General features: G+C 34.5%; 1 protein-coding gene across 1 annotated transcript in view; it reads left to right on the plus strand.

Annotated features, from left to right (window-relative positions):
- Nucleotides 1–9,006: 9,006 nt before the first annotated feature.
- Nucleotides 9,007–19,625, plus strand: part of LOC138698917 (uncharacterized) — a 72,723-nt gene continuing 62,104 nt past the window's right edge. The window contains exon 1 of the mRNA XM_069825113.1: nucleotides 9,007–9,048. Coding sequence (XP_069681214.1) covers nucleotides 9,037–9,048 — 12 coding nt within the window. The 5' untranslated portion in view covers nucleotides 9,007–9,036. The remainder of the gene's footprint in view (nucleotides 9,049–19,625) is intronic.

Here is a 19,625-nt window from a genome sequence, read left to right on the forward strand (position 1 = left end):
GAAGAGAAGGCCTGATGGCTTAACTACACCAGAATAAATAAATATATAAAAATTAAATAAATAAATAAATATATAAATAAATAAATAAATAATACAGAAATAAGTAAATTTCTGCTAAGTAGAGGTGGATGTGACGGGATTTTGCCGTCACAGTTCTGAACTGTGATGGCTCCAGAAAAATCGCTGTGGTAAATAATAGCGACTTTGTCACAGTGCGATTTTCGTTTCGGATGTTTCTTGGCGATCGTGGTGCTACGTTTCCTGTCTGTAGATTTCCAAGTCGTCAGAACTCAATATCACTGCCAACCATTTATCTCTGAAGAAACCACGAGGAACATCCATGTTTCTCATCACTAGCCAACAGGTGTTTATGTTTATCGTTCTTCTGCGAATTTAATTGATATGCTGGTGCCATGTCTTATATCAACAATAGTGATTAGCGCGGTGTGTATACTGAAAATGAAAAACACACTGAGATTTTACAGCGATATGTGGGCGTGTACAGTATATTCGTTTAATAATCTTTACGAATGATGAAATGAATCATTCGTGGAAGAATATAGCGAGTGCATAACTTCAGTATCAACTATAATCTTTTCAGTGGAACGAAAGTTAATTAGATCTTAGTTGAAGTTAATCTTCTGATTTGAAGTTATCTGAAGTATGGAACTGTCACATAATACTCGTATACATGGTGAGTCAAGAGGAAAGGTACATTGTGTGAGGGGTCATAATATTAGTGATTCTGAACAAGAAAGTTTATATGAACATATGCCTTTTTTCTGAACATTATCTGACAGACAGCTGTTTGAAAATCACGGGCGTGTCTCATATCCTTCATCGGCTCTCACATGGGACGCAACCAAAACGACATTAGGTTGTTGTAGGATCAATGAAACATATCCTGGGCGTTGGTTCGGTCGCGATGAAGTCGTTTGTTGGCCACCGAGGTCACCCGACCTCATTGAATTGGATTACTGTGTGTGGAGTTGGCTTTAGAGCGTAAAGTGCAAACTAGGAGAAACTTCTCGCTCGCATTTTACATGCTTGTGCACAAGCAAAGGAATGCCCAAATCAGCTCTGATCAGCAACATAGCAGCTGTCTACAAGAGCTGCAAAGTGCATTGAAGTTGACGTTGGACTTTTTGAACATGTTCTGTAAAGAAAAATACACAATTAAATAGAACATAAGGTAACAATGTTTTAATTTGCTATCACCTGCAATTTTTCCGTTCCTCATTAGTCATTGTTTCCATTATTTTTCTCCGAAACCGTTAATAACGAGACATATTATGTTCATGCAAACGTTTTTGTTCAGAGTGCCTTAAACTGTAATTAAATTATTCCCACTTCCATCAATTTGCTTCAACAATGAAAACAAATTTGATTTCAAATACATAGGAACAACTCTTTTAATCTATAGCAGACATTATTTTATTTTTAATGAAGCGAAGAAAACCACAAGAGCAGAGTACATCAATAGGGCGTTTCACATTGATTTTCTCTAAGGAGCTTCGATGTCAGGTTGGTTAAGGCAAACCTGAGGTCAATCTCTACGTCTATGTGACTGCAGTGTTTGGTTTGTTTTCCTGTAATGTCCGTTGTTGAAAATTGCCAACTGTATAACGAAACCTCTCACTTGCAAGTTTTATATGTATATTAATTTCTCTATTTATCAGGTCATTGTCTTATCATTCTTTGTTCCTCGAGTTGTCTATGTCCTCCTATAGACTAAATCTCTCACGCCCCCAGTTTAGGAACCACTGGTCTTAGAATATGAACGAAACCTGTAGGTATACTGACTGAGAACTTAGCGGTCAAAAAGCATCAGAAATAACGAAAGAGCGTATGTTTGCTGAAGTTCGGGCATAATATGGTTCTTTGCTTTCTTCTGAATAAATATAGAGACATGACGTCATTGCTAGTCTCTGAGCAGTAACTAAGTCACTTCACATGAGGATCAAATGTAACTTTTGTAAGATTGTGTACGTTTTATTAGCGTTGATATTAAATTTCAAAAACGTATTCCATGCATAAATAGAGGGTAAAACTACAGTTATGAATTCCTAATATATATCATGTCTGGGAAATCAACAATCAATCAGATATTTGCGATAAGGCAGATATTGGAAAAGTGTAACGAGTATAACATAGGACTCACTTTTTGTTCCTGGACTTTAAAGTAGCTTTCGATAGTATCAATAGAAACGATTGTTTAAGGCATTGCTCGAATTTCAAGTTCCAGAGAAATTGATAAGATTAATAATGGCAGCAATGGAGAGTAACAAATGTAGAGTCAAAGTAAATGCAGAATTGTCGGAAGCATTTGAAATAAGTAAGGGATTAAGGCAAGGAGGTCCTTTAGCTTGCCTGTTGTTTAACGTCGCCCTAGAGAAGGTAATAAGGGCAGCTGGAGTACAAACAACTAATACTATTTTCTATAGAACATCCCAGACCTTAGCATTTGCTGATGACGTAGTTATCATTAGTAGAAACATCAAAAGTCTGAGTAATGAGTTTGAGAGACTGAATGAAAAGGCCGGACACATGGGATTAGCTATCAATCAAGAGAAAACAAAATATATGTTTAGTGGGTATTCTAGAATATCAATACCAAATGAGCTTAAGATACAGGAATTTACGTTTGAGAGGGTCAAGTCTTTTAATATTTGGGATCAGTAATAACAGAAAACAATACCATGGATAGTGAAATAGGAGCTAGATTAATAGCAGCCAATAAGAGCTATTTTGGATTAGCAAATATATTAAAAGCAAAGAATGTTCCTTGTACGATTAAAGCTAAAATTTATAAAACAATGATAAGACTGGTGTTGATTTATGGAGCGGAGACTTGGACCCTGACAAAAAGAGAGGAAAAATCTCTGGGAACTTTCGAAAGAAAGATCTTAAGAAGAATATATGGAGCGATTAATGAGGGAGGAATATGCAGAAGAAGGTTTAACCGGGAATTATATCAGTTATATGAAGAACCGGGTATAGTGGCGATTATAAAAGCAGAAAGGATAAGATGGCTTGGTCATCTCATGAGAATGAGCGAAGACGAAATAGCCAAAAAGCTGCTTTTTAATGAAACTGGAGGGATAAGGAAAAAGGAAAGACCTAAGCTCAGATGGTTTGATGGCGTGACAGATGACTTGGTGGCATTGGGAGTGAGAAATTGGAAGAGGAAGGCACAGGAAAGACAAACATGGAAAAGAATTGTTGAGGACGCCAAGGCCATGTGTGGCTGTAGTGCGGAGATGATGATGAATATACATAGAAGAAAAATAGCCTATAAAGAGTGTATGAAAATTGGTGTCAATTATTTTTTATACTTGTTACTAACAACGTAACATTGAAAAACTTTCATATAAACATGATCCTAATTCTTAGTTTCAGATTTAGTAAGGAGTTTGCCCTTACACTGACTTGTGAACAGTAGTCAACTCAAAATTGCTTTCATATTGTAAGTTTTTGTTTAGAACAGGACATAATAAGATTTGTTTTCTTATATTTTATTGTCTTTTGTTTGTTTGCTTATATGCATAGTAACAAAAATGCATTCAGTGAGTGAAGGACATTTATCGACAGTTTCTCAGAATTAATTAATTGATGATGCATCTCTGGACGATAATCGTCGAATATGGTACCTGCATGATGGCGCTTCCATTCACTTTAGTATGAGAGTTCGTTGTCATCTAAATCACTCTTTTCCGGAAAGATTGATTGGTCGAGGGGGATTCGTTGAATGACCTGCCCGTTCGCCAGAGTTAAATCCAATGAATTTTTATGTCTGGGGACATTCAATGTTTATGAAAGTACCTAATGTTGACGTTCTGAGCGAGCGAATCTTAAATGGATTTAATCAAATACGAAACACTCCAGTGCTTTCAACAGAGTTCGCCAACGCTTGAAACGCAGACTAAAAGCATACATCGATGCAGGAGGACACTTTGAGCAAATTTTTGTAATATATTTTTTTAAAGAAGTTGTTTAATACTATTACTTTTACTATGAGCTTCTTTGTTAGCAATTAAGTAGAGTAACTCTGAAACTGAGTATATTTAGGATCATGTTTTATGAAAATTTTGTTTAATGTTTTGTTGTTAGGAATTACTTACTTACAAATGGCTTTTAAGGAACCCGGACGTTCATTGCCGCCCTCACATAAGCCCGCCATCAGTCCCTATCCTGAGCAAGATTAATCCATTTTCTACAAGCATATCCCACCTTCCTCAAATCCATTTTTATGTTATCCCCCATCTACTTCTTGGTCTCCCCAAAGGTCTTTTTCCCTCTGGTCTCCCAGTTGTTAGGAATGGATCCCCAAATTATTATCCTGTATAAACATGGTTCGGAAATGCTTATTTCTCAGTTAACAGACTATTCAATATCATATTCGTGTAAGCCAATTATTTGCTACAATTCAATCGACGCTCACACAAAAATGTGTTACAATTTAACAAAATCTCTAGGTTGAATAACGAGAAACTGAATTTCATAACTAACGTGAATGATTTCCTATATTCACCAACAGGAGTTTGTGTTTTAAAGAGGAGAATAAATGAAATCTTGAAGCAGGTTTCACAGTGTTAGCTGCAGCAGCTGCGTTTGTCGTCATACTGGGCTTGAAATTCTTCTGTTATTATTGGTGTTTTAATGACTTTGAGTGAAGTATTGACCCCACGTACTCAAAGAACTAGCAACCATGCGTTTCGTTCACGGGTTATCCAATCTCCGCATCTATAATCCATAGTATCCCAACTCCTTTCGTTGTATTACCGGTCAAATTATGAGAAAGCGAGTTTATTTGTGTCTGTAGAGTTTCTTAGTTGTCTATTCCATGTCTGACAATTAAAGTTTTCCTCTGGAAGACATTTAAACTTAGAGCTAATGAGTGAAATGTTTGTTAGAATGTAGAGCTGTTAAGACATTTAAAGGTTACACATTTTTCTGAAGCAATTCCACGCTAATGAAGGGGGTGTGTCAATTTATAATTCTCGTTAAAGAATCTCAGACGTGCTTCAGTGCTTTAAAAACGCCAATAAACTGAAGCGCTTAACACACTAAATTCCTTCACGTGCACAAAGAAGGGGCTGGACAGTACTAGTAATGTAGTTTAAGCATTCATCCGCTGTAGTGACAGGTCGTCAGATTAGAAATCTCAGCAGCGGTTTGTTTGATCAAGTTAACCACATCATTTGCTGGCGGTCAGTTGTGTAACTATGGGCGTGAAATTATACCAACACATCTTATTCGTGAAAGAACTTACTATGAATGAACCAAAACAAGACTAGGAATGTTCTCACTTTATGAAATTAGGAGAATCATGTGAATGCGGCAATATCACGCTTGCCGATTGGTTAACGAATTGAAGAGAGTGATAACAAAACCTATTAAGTCCATTATTATTATTATTATTATTATTATTATTATTATTATTATTATTATTAATCTGAAAGTTAGAATTTATAAAACAGTTATATTACCGGTTCTTCTGTATGGTTGTGAAACTTGGACTCTCACTCTGAGAGAGGAACATAGGTTAAGGGTGTTTGAGAATAAGGTGCTTAGGAAAATATTTGGGGCTAAGCGGGATGAAGTTACAGGAGAATGGAGAAAGTTACACAACACAGAACTGCACGCATTGTATTCTTCACCTGACATAATTAGGAACATTAAATCCAGACGTTTGAGATGGGCAGGGCATGTAGCACGTATGGGCGAATCCAGAAATGCATATAGAGTGTTAGTTGGGAGACCGGAGGGAAAAAGACCTTTAGGGAGGCCGAGACGTAGATGGGAGGATAATATTAAAATGGATTTGAGGGAGGTGGGGTATGATGATAGAGACTGGATTAATCTTGCACAGGATAGGGACCGATGGCGGGCTTATGTGAGGGCGGCAATGAACCTTCGGGTTCCTTAAAAGCCATTTGTAAGTAAGTATTATTATTATTATTATTATTATTATTATTATTATTATTATTATTATTATTATTATTATTATTATTATTATTGAAGAAATGAGTTAGTTTTTTTATCCACCTGTCTACGGTCAGAGTGAGTTTTCAAGTGAACTGCACAACACTACAAACTTGTAGAAAAGGATTCACGTTGTTTTGAAAGAAATCAAGCTTAAAATATCATAGAGGTCTGAAACATAATCATATAGTATATGCATAATTCATAAAAATGGCCAAATGAGTAAGTGCTTACATCCATGATTTTTCATTGTACATTGTCATTTTAATTTAGATTAAAATTGCAAGTTTCTTGTTTATGTTAGTTAATTACTTAGGATACAATTAATTAATCATTTAAAGTTTGTGTGACTGTAACCTGTGTATATTTTTGTGTGGCTTTACTTTGTTTACAGTGTTTTTTTCTCTCTCTCTTTATTTCTTGTGTAGCTTTACTTTGTATATAGTGCATTTTTTTCTGTTTATTTCTATTATTGTATTTGTATTCCTGGTGTTGTGGAAGAGAAGTCCTGATGGCCTTAACTACACCAGAATAAATAAATAAATAAATAATGTTTATTTCTATTATTGTGTTTGTATTCCTGGTGTTGTGGAAGAGAAGGCCTGATGGCCTTAACTACACCAGAATAAATAAATAAATAAATAAATAAATAAATAAATAAATAAATAAATAAATAAATAAATAAATAAATAAATAAATAAATAAATAAATAAATAAATAAATAAATAAATAAATAAATAAATAAATAAATAAAAATTAAATACATAAATAAATTACACAGAAATAAGTAAATTTCTACTAAATAGAGGTGGATGTGACGGGATTTTGCCGTCACAGTTCTGAACTGTGATGGCTCCAGAAAAATCGCTGTGGTAAATAATAGCGACTTTGTCACAGTGCGATTTTCGTTTCGGATGTTTCTTGGCGATCGTGGTGCTACGTTTCCTGTCTGTAGATTTCCAAGTCGTCAGAACTCAATATCACTGCCATCCATTTATCTCTGAAGAAACCACGAGGAACACCCATGTTTCTCATCACTAGCCAACAGGTGTTTATGTTTATCGTTCTTCTGCGAATTTAATTGATATGCCGGTGCCCTGTCTTATATCAACAATAGTGATTAGCGCGGTGTGTATGCTGAAAATGAAAAACACAGCAGCTGTCTACAAAGCAGTGGACTTTTTGAACATGTTCTGTAAAGAAAAATACACAATTAAACAGAACATATTTTCTTCATTCATGAATAATTGAATAAATGAATATGTTAATTATTAAATAAATTAATTCAGTCATTAAGCCAATCGGCTTGCTAGTCAATTAGTCAGTTAACCAAATAGACAGTTTCTTATTAATTTATTAAGTTCTTGAATAGATCAAATGGTTGGTAGGTTAGTCTGTCAGTCAGCAGAGAAGTAGGGAAGACAATTATTTATTTTTTATTTATTTATTTATTCATTCATTCATTTAATGCATCAGTTGTTGTTTAGTCAGTCACATACTACTTAATTAATTGATTAATTCATTCATTCCAACGCGATGTCTGTCGGTCTGACAGTTAACCAGATGAATAAATGATCGATTTTGTTGGATATCAATCAATCAATCAATCAATCAATCAATCAATCAATCAATCAATCAATCAATCAATCAATCAATCAATCAATCAATCAAACAGTCGCATAGGCAATCAATCATTCAATCAATTCATTTATACACTGAACCAGTCAACCTGACAGATAATTATTCATTCACAAATGCATTCGTTCATTACTCACACAACTATTATTCCTGCAAATTATTGCGGATAAGTAATCAATCACTTCGCCACTTAATTACAATATCCGATAGGATGACAGTCATTGATTTGTTGAGTCATTCATTCATTCATTCATTCATTCATTCATTCATTCATTCATTCATTCGTTCGTTCGCTCATGCGTTCGTTCATTAATTCATTCGTTCGTTCGCTCTTGCGTTCGTTCGTTCATTCATTCATTCGTTCATTAATTCATTCGTTCGTTCGCTCTTGCGTTCGTTCACTCATTCATTCATTCATTCATTCATTCGTTCGCTCATGCATTCATTCATTCGTTCATTCATTCATTCATTTAATACATCAGTTTGTTGTTTAGTCAGTAACATATCAACAAATAAATCAATCAATCAATAAATCAATGAATGAATGAATCAATCAATCCATTATTTGGAACGGTATATGTGTTGGTCTCACAGTTAACCAGATTAATAATCGATTGACTTGCTCGATATCAATCAATCAATCAATCAATCAATCAATCAATCAATCAATCAATCAATCAATCAATCAATCAATCAATCAATCAATCAATCAATCAATCAATCAATCAATCAATCAATCAATCAATCAATCAATCAATCAATCAATCAGTAAATAAATAAAAAATAAATAAATAAATAACTAAATAAATAAATAAACTAATCAATCAGTCACATAGACAATCAACAGATAATAAATTATTCATTCACAAATTCATTCTTTCATTATTAACACAGCCATTTTTCCTGCAAATAATATTCGATAGGGAGTCATTCATTCATTCATTCATTCATTCATTCATTCATTCATTCATTCATTCATTCATTCAGTTGTCAGTGTTATAAATCAGTCAGTCCATCAACTAGCTACTCAGTGACTCAGTCATGTTTTCAAACACTGACTTGGTCGTTTATTCACTCCATTAGTTACATCCCGCCAACCTAATATTACTCTCTTTCATTCTATTTCCTTTCTTTTTCAGAGAACGCAACGCCCCGTGGGTAGCTGCGGGGGTTCAATGTCGTGAGAGTGTCGCGTTTTCGTTATTCAATATTGTCAAGTGGTTGAGTAATACAAGAAAGTAAGGACTATGTATGTATGTATATGCCTATATTACATGTGTGGACAGGAAGGAAGAGAAAGGGGGCAGGAGGCGGGCGAAAGTGATGCGTCACGTGATTGCAGATACGGCGCTATAAAAGCAAAGTGCACATCTCAAAACCCCGACATCTACTCGTGCTCCTCGCAATTCAGACATGAAGACCATCGTAAGTACACACACCTCAGAGTTCAAACACTGCAGCTACAATTTTTATTTTTGTATAAAAATATATTGACTCATTATTAGAAACACGGGGCCGAGGGACGAACTCCAAGGGTAATTTTATCTAAATAACTCCTGATGTTATTTCTGATCTTCATTTTTTCGGACATAACATAACTGGAGTTCGAGTTTTCCTTTTAAACTGTTACTATTATATCAACATTATCTTCACCTTCAGCTTCATCTTTGTTTTTGTTTTTAAGTTCATTCTAATATTCGTCTTCACCCTTATATTCATAATCACCATAATTTATATCCTCTTCATTTTCAAAGTTTAAGCTTCAATATCATGTTAAAACTTCAATAAAATTCAGTTACTCAACCTTCTAATAGGGCTTTAAAATAGTTCTTCATCCAACAGATAGAGTATCCATGCCAATTTTGGTATTATATTTTCGAAAAACGTATTATGTCTCTTTCTCGTGTTAAATTTAGGTACATTACCTCGTCAACATGTTTCAGCCTATTATCGGCTATCTTCAGAACTGGTTGTTGCTGGTCTTGGCGCCTTTTGTTTGTGTTTCTCGTGGGGGTGTGTTTGTGTAGTGTAATATGGAGTCAAAGAGAGTGTGTTTTCTGAAATTGAGTTGTGTGTTGAGAATTTCATTTGGATGTGTTTTGTGTGTCTATATATTTCGTATTGTTCTAGTGTGTTTAGTTTCTGGCTTTTTGGTTGAATGTGTAGAATTTCCAAACAAAAACACATCCAAATGAAATTCTCAACACACAACTCAATTTCAGAACACACACATTCTTTGACTCCACATTACACTACACAAACACACTCCCACAACAAACATAAACAAAAGGCGCCAAGACCAGCAACAACCAGTTCGGAAGATGGCCGATAACAGGCTGAACCATATTAATGAGGTAATGTAAATTTAACACAAGAAAGACACATAATACGTTTTCAGAAGTGATATAGTGTTAAAAGTTGTGAAATCAAGATGTATTATATTTTCTTCGTTCCCTTTATGTGTTGTTTTATGTCGGTCCTAAAAGATTATTATAAGGCCACATATTGTGGATGTTAATCTATTTCTTGGTTCATTATTACATTTCTTGTTCATAGTTTACCCCCAATTTTTAAGATGGTCTAGCATAAATCATTAAACATATAAGTACAATTGTGTTTTGTTTTATTTTAATGATTTATCAAGAAAAAATACTTCTTTGCAAGTTCTATGTTTCTGTAAAAGTGAGTAACAGTATAGGGTTGAGACAGCTACATAAGCTAGGTAACGAAGTATGAATTAATAACAAACAGAACCATGACCCATATAAACGGAATTGGTTTTTCTCCTCAAGAGGTTTTATTTTGTGAAAGGCGAGATGTGTTGCGAGAGCAAAGCTCCAACTTTATTAAAAGTATTTTTCGCAGTGTAAGCTTCACGCACATTAATTTTATTGTTGTTCAAGGCTTAAAATTGAAAGGAAATCGCTGATCTGATCAGTAGTTACTATCCGTTCTATTTACATTATATAAATCATTACATTAAAGATAAAATTGCGAGATACAACGTAACTTCATTACACTATTTTATTTACTGAACTGTACGGTGCCACTTATGTAGGTTTGGCAGCTTTTATCATTTACATTATTTAGCATCAAATGCAGATTTTACAAACCATAAGCTACTGTATTTTGGTCATCTAGGTTTGGCAGTTTTTATCATTTACATTGCTTAACATCAAATGCAGATTTTACAAACCATAAGCTACTGTATTTTGGTCATCTAGGTTTGGCAGTTTTTATCATTTACATTACTTAACATCAAATGCAGATTTTACAAACCATAAGCTACTGTATTTTGGTCATCTAGGTTTGGCAGCTTTTATCATTTACATTACTTAACATCAAATGCAGATTTTTACAAACCATAAATTACTGTATTTTGGTTATCTAGGTTTGGCTGTTTTTATCATTTACATTACTTAACATCAAATGCAGATTTTACAAACCATAAGCTACTGTATTTTGGTCATCTAGGTTTGGCAGCTTTCATCATTTACATTACTTAACATCAAATGCAGATTTTACAAACCATAAGCTACTGTATTTTGGTCATCTAGGTTTGGCAGCTTTTATCATTTACATTACTTAACATCAAATGCAGATTTTACAAACCATAAGCTACTGTATTTTGGTCATCTAGGTTTGGCAGCTTTTATCATTTACATTACTTAACATCAAATGCAGATTTTACAAACCATAAGCTACTGTATTTTGGTCATCTAGGTTTGGCAGCTTTTATCATTTACATTACTTAACATCAAATGCAGATTTTACAAACCATAAGCTACTGTATTTTGGTCATCTAGGTTTGGCAGCTTTTATCATTTACATTACTTAACATCAAATGCAGATTTTACAAACCATAAGCTACTGTATTTTGGTTATCTAGGTTTGGCAGTTTTTATAATTTACATTACTTAACATCAAATGCAGATTTTACAAACCATAAGCTACTGTATTTCGATTATCTAGGTTTGGCAGCTTTTATCATTTACATTACTTAACATCAAATGCAGATTTTACAAACCATAAGCTACTGTATTTCGATTATCTAGGTTTGGCAGCTTTTATCATTTACATTACTTAACATCAAATGCAGATTTTACAATCCATAAGCTACTGTATTTCGATTATCTAGGTTTGGCAGCTTTTATCATTTACATTACTTAACATCAAATGCAGATTTTACAATCCATAAGCTACTGTATTTCGATTATCTAGGTTTGGCAGCTTTTATCATTTACATTACTTAACATCAAATGCAGATTTTTACAAACCATAAATTACTGTATTTTGGTTATCTAGGTTTGGCTGTTTTTATCATTTACATTACTTAAGATCAAAATATGCAGATTTTAGAAACCATAAGCTACTGTATTTTGATTATCTAGGTTAGGCAGCTTTTATCATTTACATTACTTAACATCAAATGCAGATTTTACAAACCATAAGCTACTGTATTTTGGTTATCTAGGTTTGGCAGTTTTTATAATTTACATTACTTAACATCAAATGCAGATTTTACAAACCATAAGCTACTGTATTTTAGTCATCTAGGTTTGGCACATTTTATCATTTATATTACTCATAATCAAATGCAGAATTTAGAAACCATAAGCTATTTTGGTTATGTAGGTTTGGTAACTTATGATTTACATTCCTTATAATCAAATGTGGATTTTAGAAGCCATGAGCTATTTTAATCATTTTATATGTTTTTTCTATGTTAAAGCACATTTCAGTAGCCATACGTCAATGCCAAAATTGCTATTATTTTACATAACTTCACAACTAACTCTTTTTCATACCATTTAAGAGTAAAGATCCGTCTTAATTTGCTATGAATTGTATGATTTCCCTAATTTTCTTAGCTGCATCTTGTTCTTTATTAGAAAATAATTATAACTACCCAATTGTGTAATAATCAAGTTAATTTTGTGTTCATTATTTTGTAAGAAAACAACATTAACAAATTCAGATGCGTCAATCAAATCGTGTGTAAGGTTTTGTTTTACGTATCATCAATAGCATTATCACAATAATTTACTTCATGATTTGGACATCCTCGACCATTACGGTTTCTAACATTTTTCTCGACATATTTTATTAGTGGATATACAGTAGTCTTGTTTTTTGACTTCCTGGCAGCAGTTCATGTTACTGCTTATAGTACACCCCAAGTGTTTGAAGATGTCCACTTGCTCTACTGCCTTAGTTTATCTTCTGTATTTTTCTTCCTATGACCATGCTCTTCATCTTATTTGCATTTATCTTCAGCCACTAGTAATATCTTGAATATAATGCACGTCATATACTGTGATATTCAAACGCCATTTATTTTTCCGACAATAATATTGTTTGCGGGTTCTTAAGGAGCAAGATGAGCGTAGAGCAGCCGTGGCGAAAATGTGATCTTGCGCCGAGCCACTGTATAACCTGCAACGTGCATAGCGCCTATGGAGGGAGGCGAACACCCGAAGGGGAAGTGAAGCAACTGTCTAACTTATTAATGGATTTTCATTTTCCTTACGTCAAGCACTTAAATATAATTTTATACAGTACAAGGCTACAAACTAATGTTTAGTACTTGTAACGAAGAAAGAAATGAACGATAAAACATAGTACACATTATCACAACCTAAAATTAACTGTCTTCAGAATGTCTCTGCGACAGAGTTTCAAAATCAGGAATTATGTCACTTACTGCCAGTCGTAGTTGATCACGAAGGCATTTATCTGTCAGTCGTGATCTAAATCTGGTTTTTACTGTTTTCATTGTTGAAAATAATTTTCTCAAACGTAAGTTGTAGCGAACATGGCTTTAAAAGAGCAAGCGAAAGAAAGAAGCTTCGGATATTTATTTTTTGGCAAAGATTTGAAAAATTCAACATTTGTCAAGTCCTTACATCTAGTTTTCATTTAACATCACATTGTAAATCTGCAAGTTTAAATTGAAGATCTAACCGCATTATTCGTACATCTGCTGAAAAAGGATCGACGTACAGATGTAATTGTATGTATTTATTTACACTGCAAGTGGGCATGTACCCGGTGGCAGTGGTATACACAATATAAACAATACACAATAAAGAAATGATAAGCGATACACAATAAATTTACAATACACAATACAATTATACAATACACAATAGGCCTACAATTTTATACACAATACAATAAGAATACACAATATAATTTAACACAATAATAATAAAAACATTACAACCTACATTATTATGTATAGGCCCTACATAAGTTTCAATAGTCTTTCACTTTACTCTCATCTCATTCACTGTAGTGGCACTATGACGCATTTCACTGACACTTTAGCACACATTTCACTGACACTATAGAACACATTTCATTGACGCTATAAATTATCACTGATCGGAACTATTCACTGCACTGTAAAACCATAACTTCACTGACTCATCTCGCTTCACTGATACAACAGTTCAAATAAGTCACATAATTACACCCTTATGCATACTGTACTTATAAACAGAACTACATTTAAACTAAACATTTCTAGTCTAAGACCCTCTTACACGCTATTTTTAAATAATTTACAATTCAAACCAAGGAAGTAACTCGTCAGGCTAAATAAATACATGTCACCTTAAAAAAATTAAATGTAAATGTCGCCTTAATTTTAATTTGCACTTTATACACAACTTTTTAAATTATTCTTGAATCTCCTTAAGGAAGGACAGCCCTCAAAGACCGCTGCAGGTAGGTCATTCCAATCATTTATAGTTCTATTTAAAAATGAGAATTTACCTACATCCGTTTTCTGTTTCCTACATTTGATTTTAAAATCATGATCGTTCCTACCATAGTACTTTGGCTTTTCTACCCGAGCCGTTATGTATACCCATGCTTTCTGACCTAGATGTGCTCTATACAATGATGTTATTCTAGTTTTCCTACGTCTGTTTTCCAAAGTTTCCCATTTAAGTTCTTTTATCGTATCGTTTCCATCTTCTCTTTTACCTTTAACAAATTTAGCTGCCCTATACTGGATTCTTTCTACGGAATTTATCTGATATATTCTATAGGGATCCCAACATGTAGTTCCGTATTCCATTAACGGTCGCACTAACGTTAGATAGGCCTATGCTATTTCCCTCGATTTGGGGCTAGCCTTTCTCAAGATTCTCATAATAAAGTGAAGTGCCCTCCATGCTTTACCCGTAACATTATCAACATGCTCTCCCCAAGAAAGTTTGGAGTTTAAATACACTCCTAGGTATTTACAACCTTGTACTTGCGGAATTACAACACCACTGAATTCGTAATTAAGACTAGTTTCCTCTAATAATAATAATAATAATAATAATAATAATAATAATAATAATAATAATAATAATAATGACACTTCAGCTTTTAATGTTTCACCAGTAACATGTAGTATAATGCCGTTTTATGTTATACAATCGTTTTCCTCGTAATAAGTACTTGTGAACAAATCATACATTTAATATTCTCATCATACTGATAGCAAAAAAAAAAAAAAAAAATGCGTCCTTCCATCCTACTTGGAACTCTCGATTTGTAGAGGTACAAGGTTTCGAGAGAGACATTGCGACGATACGCATCTCGCAGGTCAGAGACAAATGCAAATGGAACGGAGTTTGACTCCAGGGAATGAGAGGGTGGAGGTTGTGGAACGTAGGACACAAGAGAAATGCATAGCTATCATTGCGAGTCACAATGTGCTCGCGAGTCACATTTTCGCCACAGCTGGCGTAGAGTATTATAGAAATGATAAATGACATTTCTCTCGATTAGGTGCTCACTTAAACTTTCCAGATTAAAATTAATTTTAATAGAAGACATAGGCCTATTTACGTCAGAATTTTCGGAACCAAGGGTCCTCTGTAAACTTCCCTTTGGATGTAATAGAATTCCCTTCAGTCTCTTTTAGTCCAGACTGCCGTAAGTGACCAACAAGGCTTTAAGATTACATGGATATTCCATGAACCTTGAAAGTCCTTTCAAGGCCATCAGTTCGCTCGTAACTTTCAAATTTATTTACATCCCAACTTCCCTCTTGTCAGTCTAGAACCATGAACAGGCTCTTCTGTGAAAATTCGTTCAGACAGAGTTACAAGGGTGGCAGACTTGGGTACGATAAGAGCTGGATGCGAAAGCGTCTCCTGCCGATACGCAAAAGGTCACCAGCATGCAGCAGCCGGTGTCTATTTTCCCACAACACTTTCACTAAGATCGGTACAGTAGCGATTCACACGCCGGGATGCTGTGAATGACTGGGCAAATACCGAAGTTCAACTTGTTCTGCAACGGACAAGTGGTAATACTTTATCATCACATATTCAGACACTTAACTTAAATTATTAAGAAATACAATATATTTTATTTTAAATACAGATTTCGTAAACGTTATGTACATTGCTTATCTTACGACCAGATGTAGCCGTGTACTACTGATCTCGGGCACGGGACAAGTCCGCGGGCCCAAGTCTGGGTCGGGCTTAACTGAAATCTTTAACGGTTTCTCGGACTTGGGTCGAACCTCGGCAAATAGTAAAATAACTAAATGTTTCTACGGGCCTTTCCTTGGGTCTTGATAGCGTGTTTAAATTTTTAGTAAGTATATAAATCTACAACCCGCATATTTCATTTTTAATTTAATTATGCATACAGAGAGTAATATGCTTGCATGTTTAGTCAACAGTCCGAAGATTGGTTGGAAACCTCATATGTGACACAAATAAGGCATCAATCATGAGACAACTAAGTCAGGAAATAATTGGGTAGGGGGACCAGTTCCTTACTCTCTCCATTGCATACATCGCTGACTAGTAACATATTTCACTAATCAGACTTAAGGTAGCCTATATGTAATAATGAAATGTTCTTCCTCTATCGTCAATACATCACACTAAATCGTTAAGTTTTTTAATTAGTATATTTTACGACGTTTTATCTATTGCGATGACTAGCTTCTCAGAGAGATGAAGGTGATAATACCAATGAAATGAGTCCAAGGTCCAATGCCGAAATTTATCCAGAATTTGCTCTTAATGGGTTGAAGGAAAATCCCGGATAAAGATCTCAACCAAATAAATTTCCCCATCCAGGATTTCAAACTGGACTCGCTCGTTCCAGAAAAAAAACTGTTAAGTTAGTTAATACACAATAATGAATGACAACAGCAATGACCAGTGAGTACTCATTTTCACATTATACAAGTTTACTTATTACTTTGTTGATATACTTGCTTCTCCACTTAAAGTTATCTTTACTGAGTTCAGTTCTTTGGAGTAGCCAAACATAATCAGCCCGACAGAGTAAGCGACCACTCTGATCTTACCTTTTTGTCTTGATAATGGAGGCTGTATGTAGTTTCGAAACATTGGAATGGTTAAGTTCCAAGATACGGTGGAATACCCAAAAGAATGTGTTAGTAGGCCTTCCATTTTTAATGGTATAAATCTGTGGTGTTCGGGTAAAGGGGTATAAGTCATTTTTTTGTCCAGGTGGAATTTTGTTCCCCAGATGAACAAACAAGTTAAATTATATAAGTTGGTGTGCAAAAATCAAAGAATACAAGCAGTTGATGTGTTTTATTTGTGTAGAAAATTATTTGTAATAAGGGTTATAAGTTTAATTTTCATTTATCTCCGAACTCATTTTTATGACTTATCTCCCTTTACCCAAACACCACAGAAATGACCTTCCTAACATGAAAACAACATTTTAGTTTAGAAATGAAATTAAATCAACATAAGGTTCTCAACCGTTTATTGTATGCTGATGATGTAATTATCTTATTGCTTAATCGGTTATTTAACGACGTTGTAACGACTGGGTTATTTACATTTGATAGAATTGGTGATAGTGAGATTGGATCTGGTGACATGTAGCCGAGGAATCGCCATAGATTACCTGATATTCGCCTTACGGTTGGGGATAGCCTCTGAAAAAAATAAACTAATCAGTCCAAGCGGCAATCGAACCCACGCCCGAGTGCACCTCCAGATAAGAAGAGAAGCGCCTGTGCCAACTGAACTACGCCGGTAGCTCATGTAGTCATTACACAAAAACATGAAGATGATTTACAAAGGTTCATATATCAGTTACCATATTCGTAAAGAATATAGTATTTTTCAAAACACAAGATGAGAATAACGGCAACCTGGGGAAAGAATATCGCCCAATAGAAAATAATAGTAGATAAGAACACTTTGGGACAGATATCTTATGCGTTTTAGACATATAATACCTACATGAAATTAATGTAGGAAACACTCAAGATGTAAACAATAAATTTTGCAGAATATCGAACAGTTTGCGCTACGATAAACAAAACCCTAAAAAGAAACCAAGAAAAGAAACTAGAGTCAAATTTTATCTAATAATGACTATGTCGGTCTTGTCGTACCTAAATAGTAGTGAGATCTGAATCCGAAGTAAATTAGAGAAAGTAGAGATGACGAACTCAAGGTTGCACAATGTAAAATCAAGAAAGGAAGGAATAGAAATACGAGGCGCGTCCAGAAAGTAAGTTTTCCTGGGACCGTTTAGAGAGGAAAACACAATTTCAAGGAAAGATTTATTGGAAGAGATAAAACAATTGTTGCCCCACCGGAATTGAGAGATTTGTTATACCGTGGGATCAAGTTTGTATCCCTATGTCCCAGAAGTTGCGGCGAGGGTCAAAATTTAGCCTACATATATCTCCAGAAATAAATATTTAAAGATCGCAAGAAGCTATTTGGTTAATAACATATTCGACTGTTTTGTTGGCTCTATTCACTAGTAGATAGACAACTCCAAAACAGTAGGAACTATGCTTTAATTGCCACACATTCTGCGTTTCTGACATTTTAACCCCACTTTGCTACATGACAACAAATCCGTAAGTCTTGCACCATAATAGAAATAAAAATATCAGCAATACTGTTTGAGAATTTGTTTGTAAATTTAAAATGCATCCAAACATATCCTTATTTGAAGTTAGGTTTCATTCGGCCATCATCCATTCTGTGGTGATTCTCACGTTTGCCCCTGGGTCGGATGTTAGTGGATTCAAACAGCAGAGAGCGTTATATTTTTAGGTAGATAAAATATTTCCAGCGTAGTTTCACTGAAATGGAAAGTAAACCTGGATGTAATAGGCTTGTTGCATGCAAGAAGATCCAGTTTCTGAAAGAAAAATGCTCCAGGTAACACTAACAACGGAAACATTTCCTCTGTCAGGTTTCCTGCTACTCACAACAGGATGTTTCTGCATACCGGAGACAGCAGAGACCTCTTATGTTCGAAATCAGACAGAATGATGTCCTACAAGGTCACTGAGCGAATGATAAGAATGAGTCAGAGCAAAATCTAGGCAGTCTTCTTGTTAATGATTCAGCACCATAGAACTCAGCAATACGATGTGATATATTGCTGAGCACATCGTTTTCAACTGTAAATTAAGTATAAAGTAGCCTATGGTGAAAATTTCTGAAAATGAACTTATAGGCCTATAACATAAAATCATTGCGTATGGTCCTGATATAATTTTTAAATTTCAGGTTACCTGTACAACATATTCAGTAGCAAACATGTATCTCTGCTTCTCTATAGCATGAACTGCGCTTGTCGCATACCTCTCAGCTGTGCGTACGCACAATCTAATCAATTATGAACTAAGTATGGCATTGTAAAATTTCTGAAAGACTTTTAGAATGTCTTTGAGACTTTCGAAAAGAGCGAACTAAGTTAATTATGTTATAAATACACCGTGTCCCGCTTAGAAGGATCGAGAAATAAGTGCTAATTTAAAGTATAAATAATGGTTTTATAACATAACTTTTTATACAACTTGATGTAAAAACTCTCCGAATTTCGGAGAATGGTCATTGCAACTCGATATGTGCACCTCGAGCTACCCTGAAGACATCCAAAAGGTACTCAACCTTCTGCCAAGTGTTCCATAACATTTGTGAAGTGATTAGCGCAGCTGCATTTATAATACGTTGTCTCAGTTT

The sequence above is a fragment of the Periplaneta americana genome, chromosome 4 (assembly GCF_040183065.1).
Source record: "Periplaneta americana isolate PAMFEO1 chromosome 4, P.americana_PAMFEO1_priV1, whole genome shotgun sequence".
Taxonomy (NCBI): Eukaryota; Metazoa; Arthropoda; class Insecta; order Blattodea; family Blattidae; genus Periplaneta; species Periplaneta americana.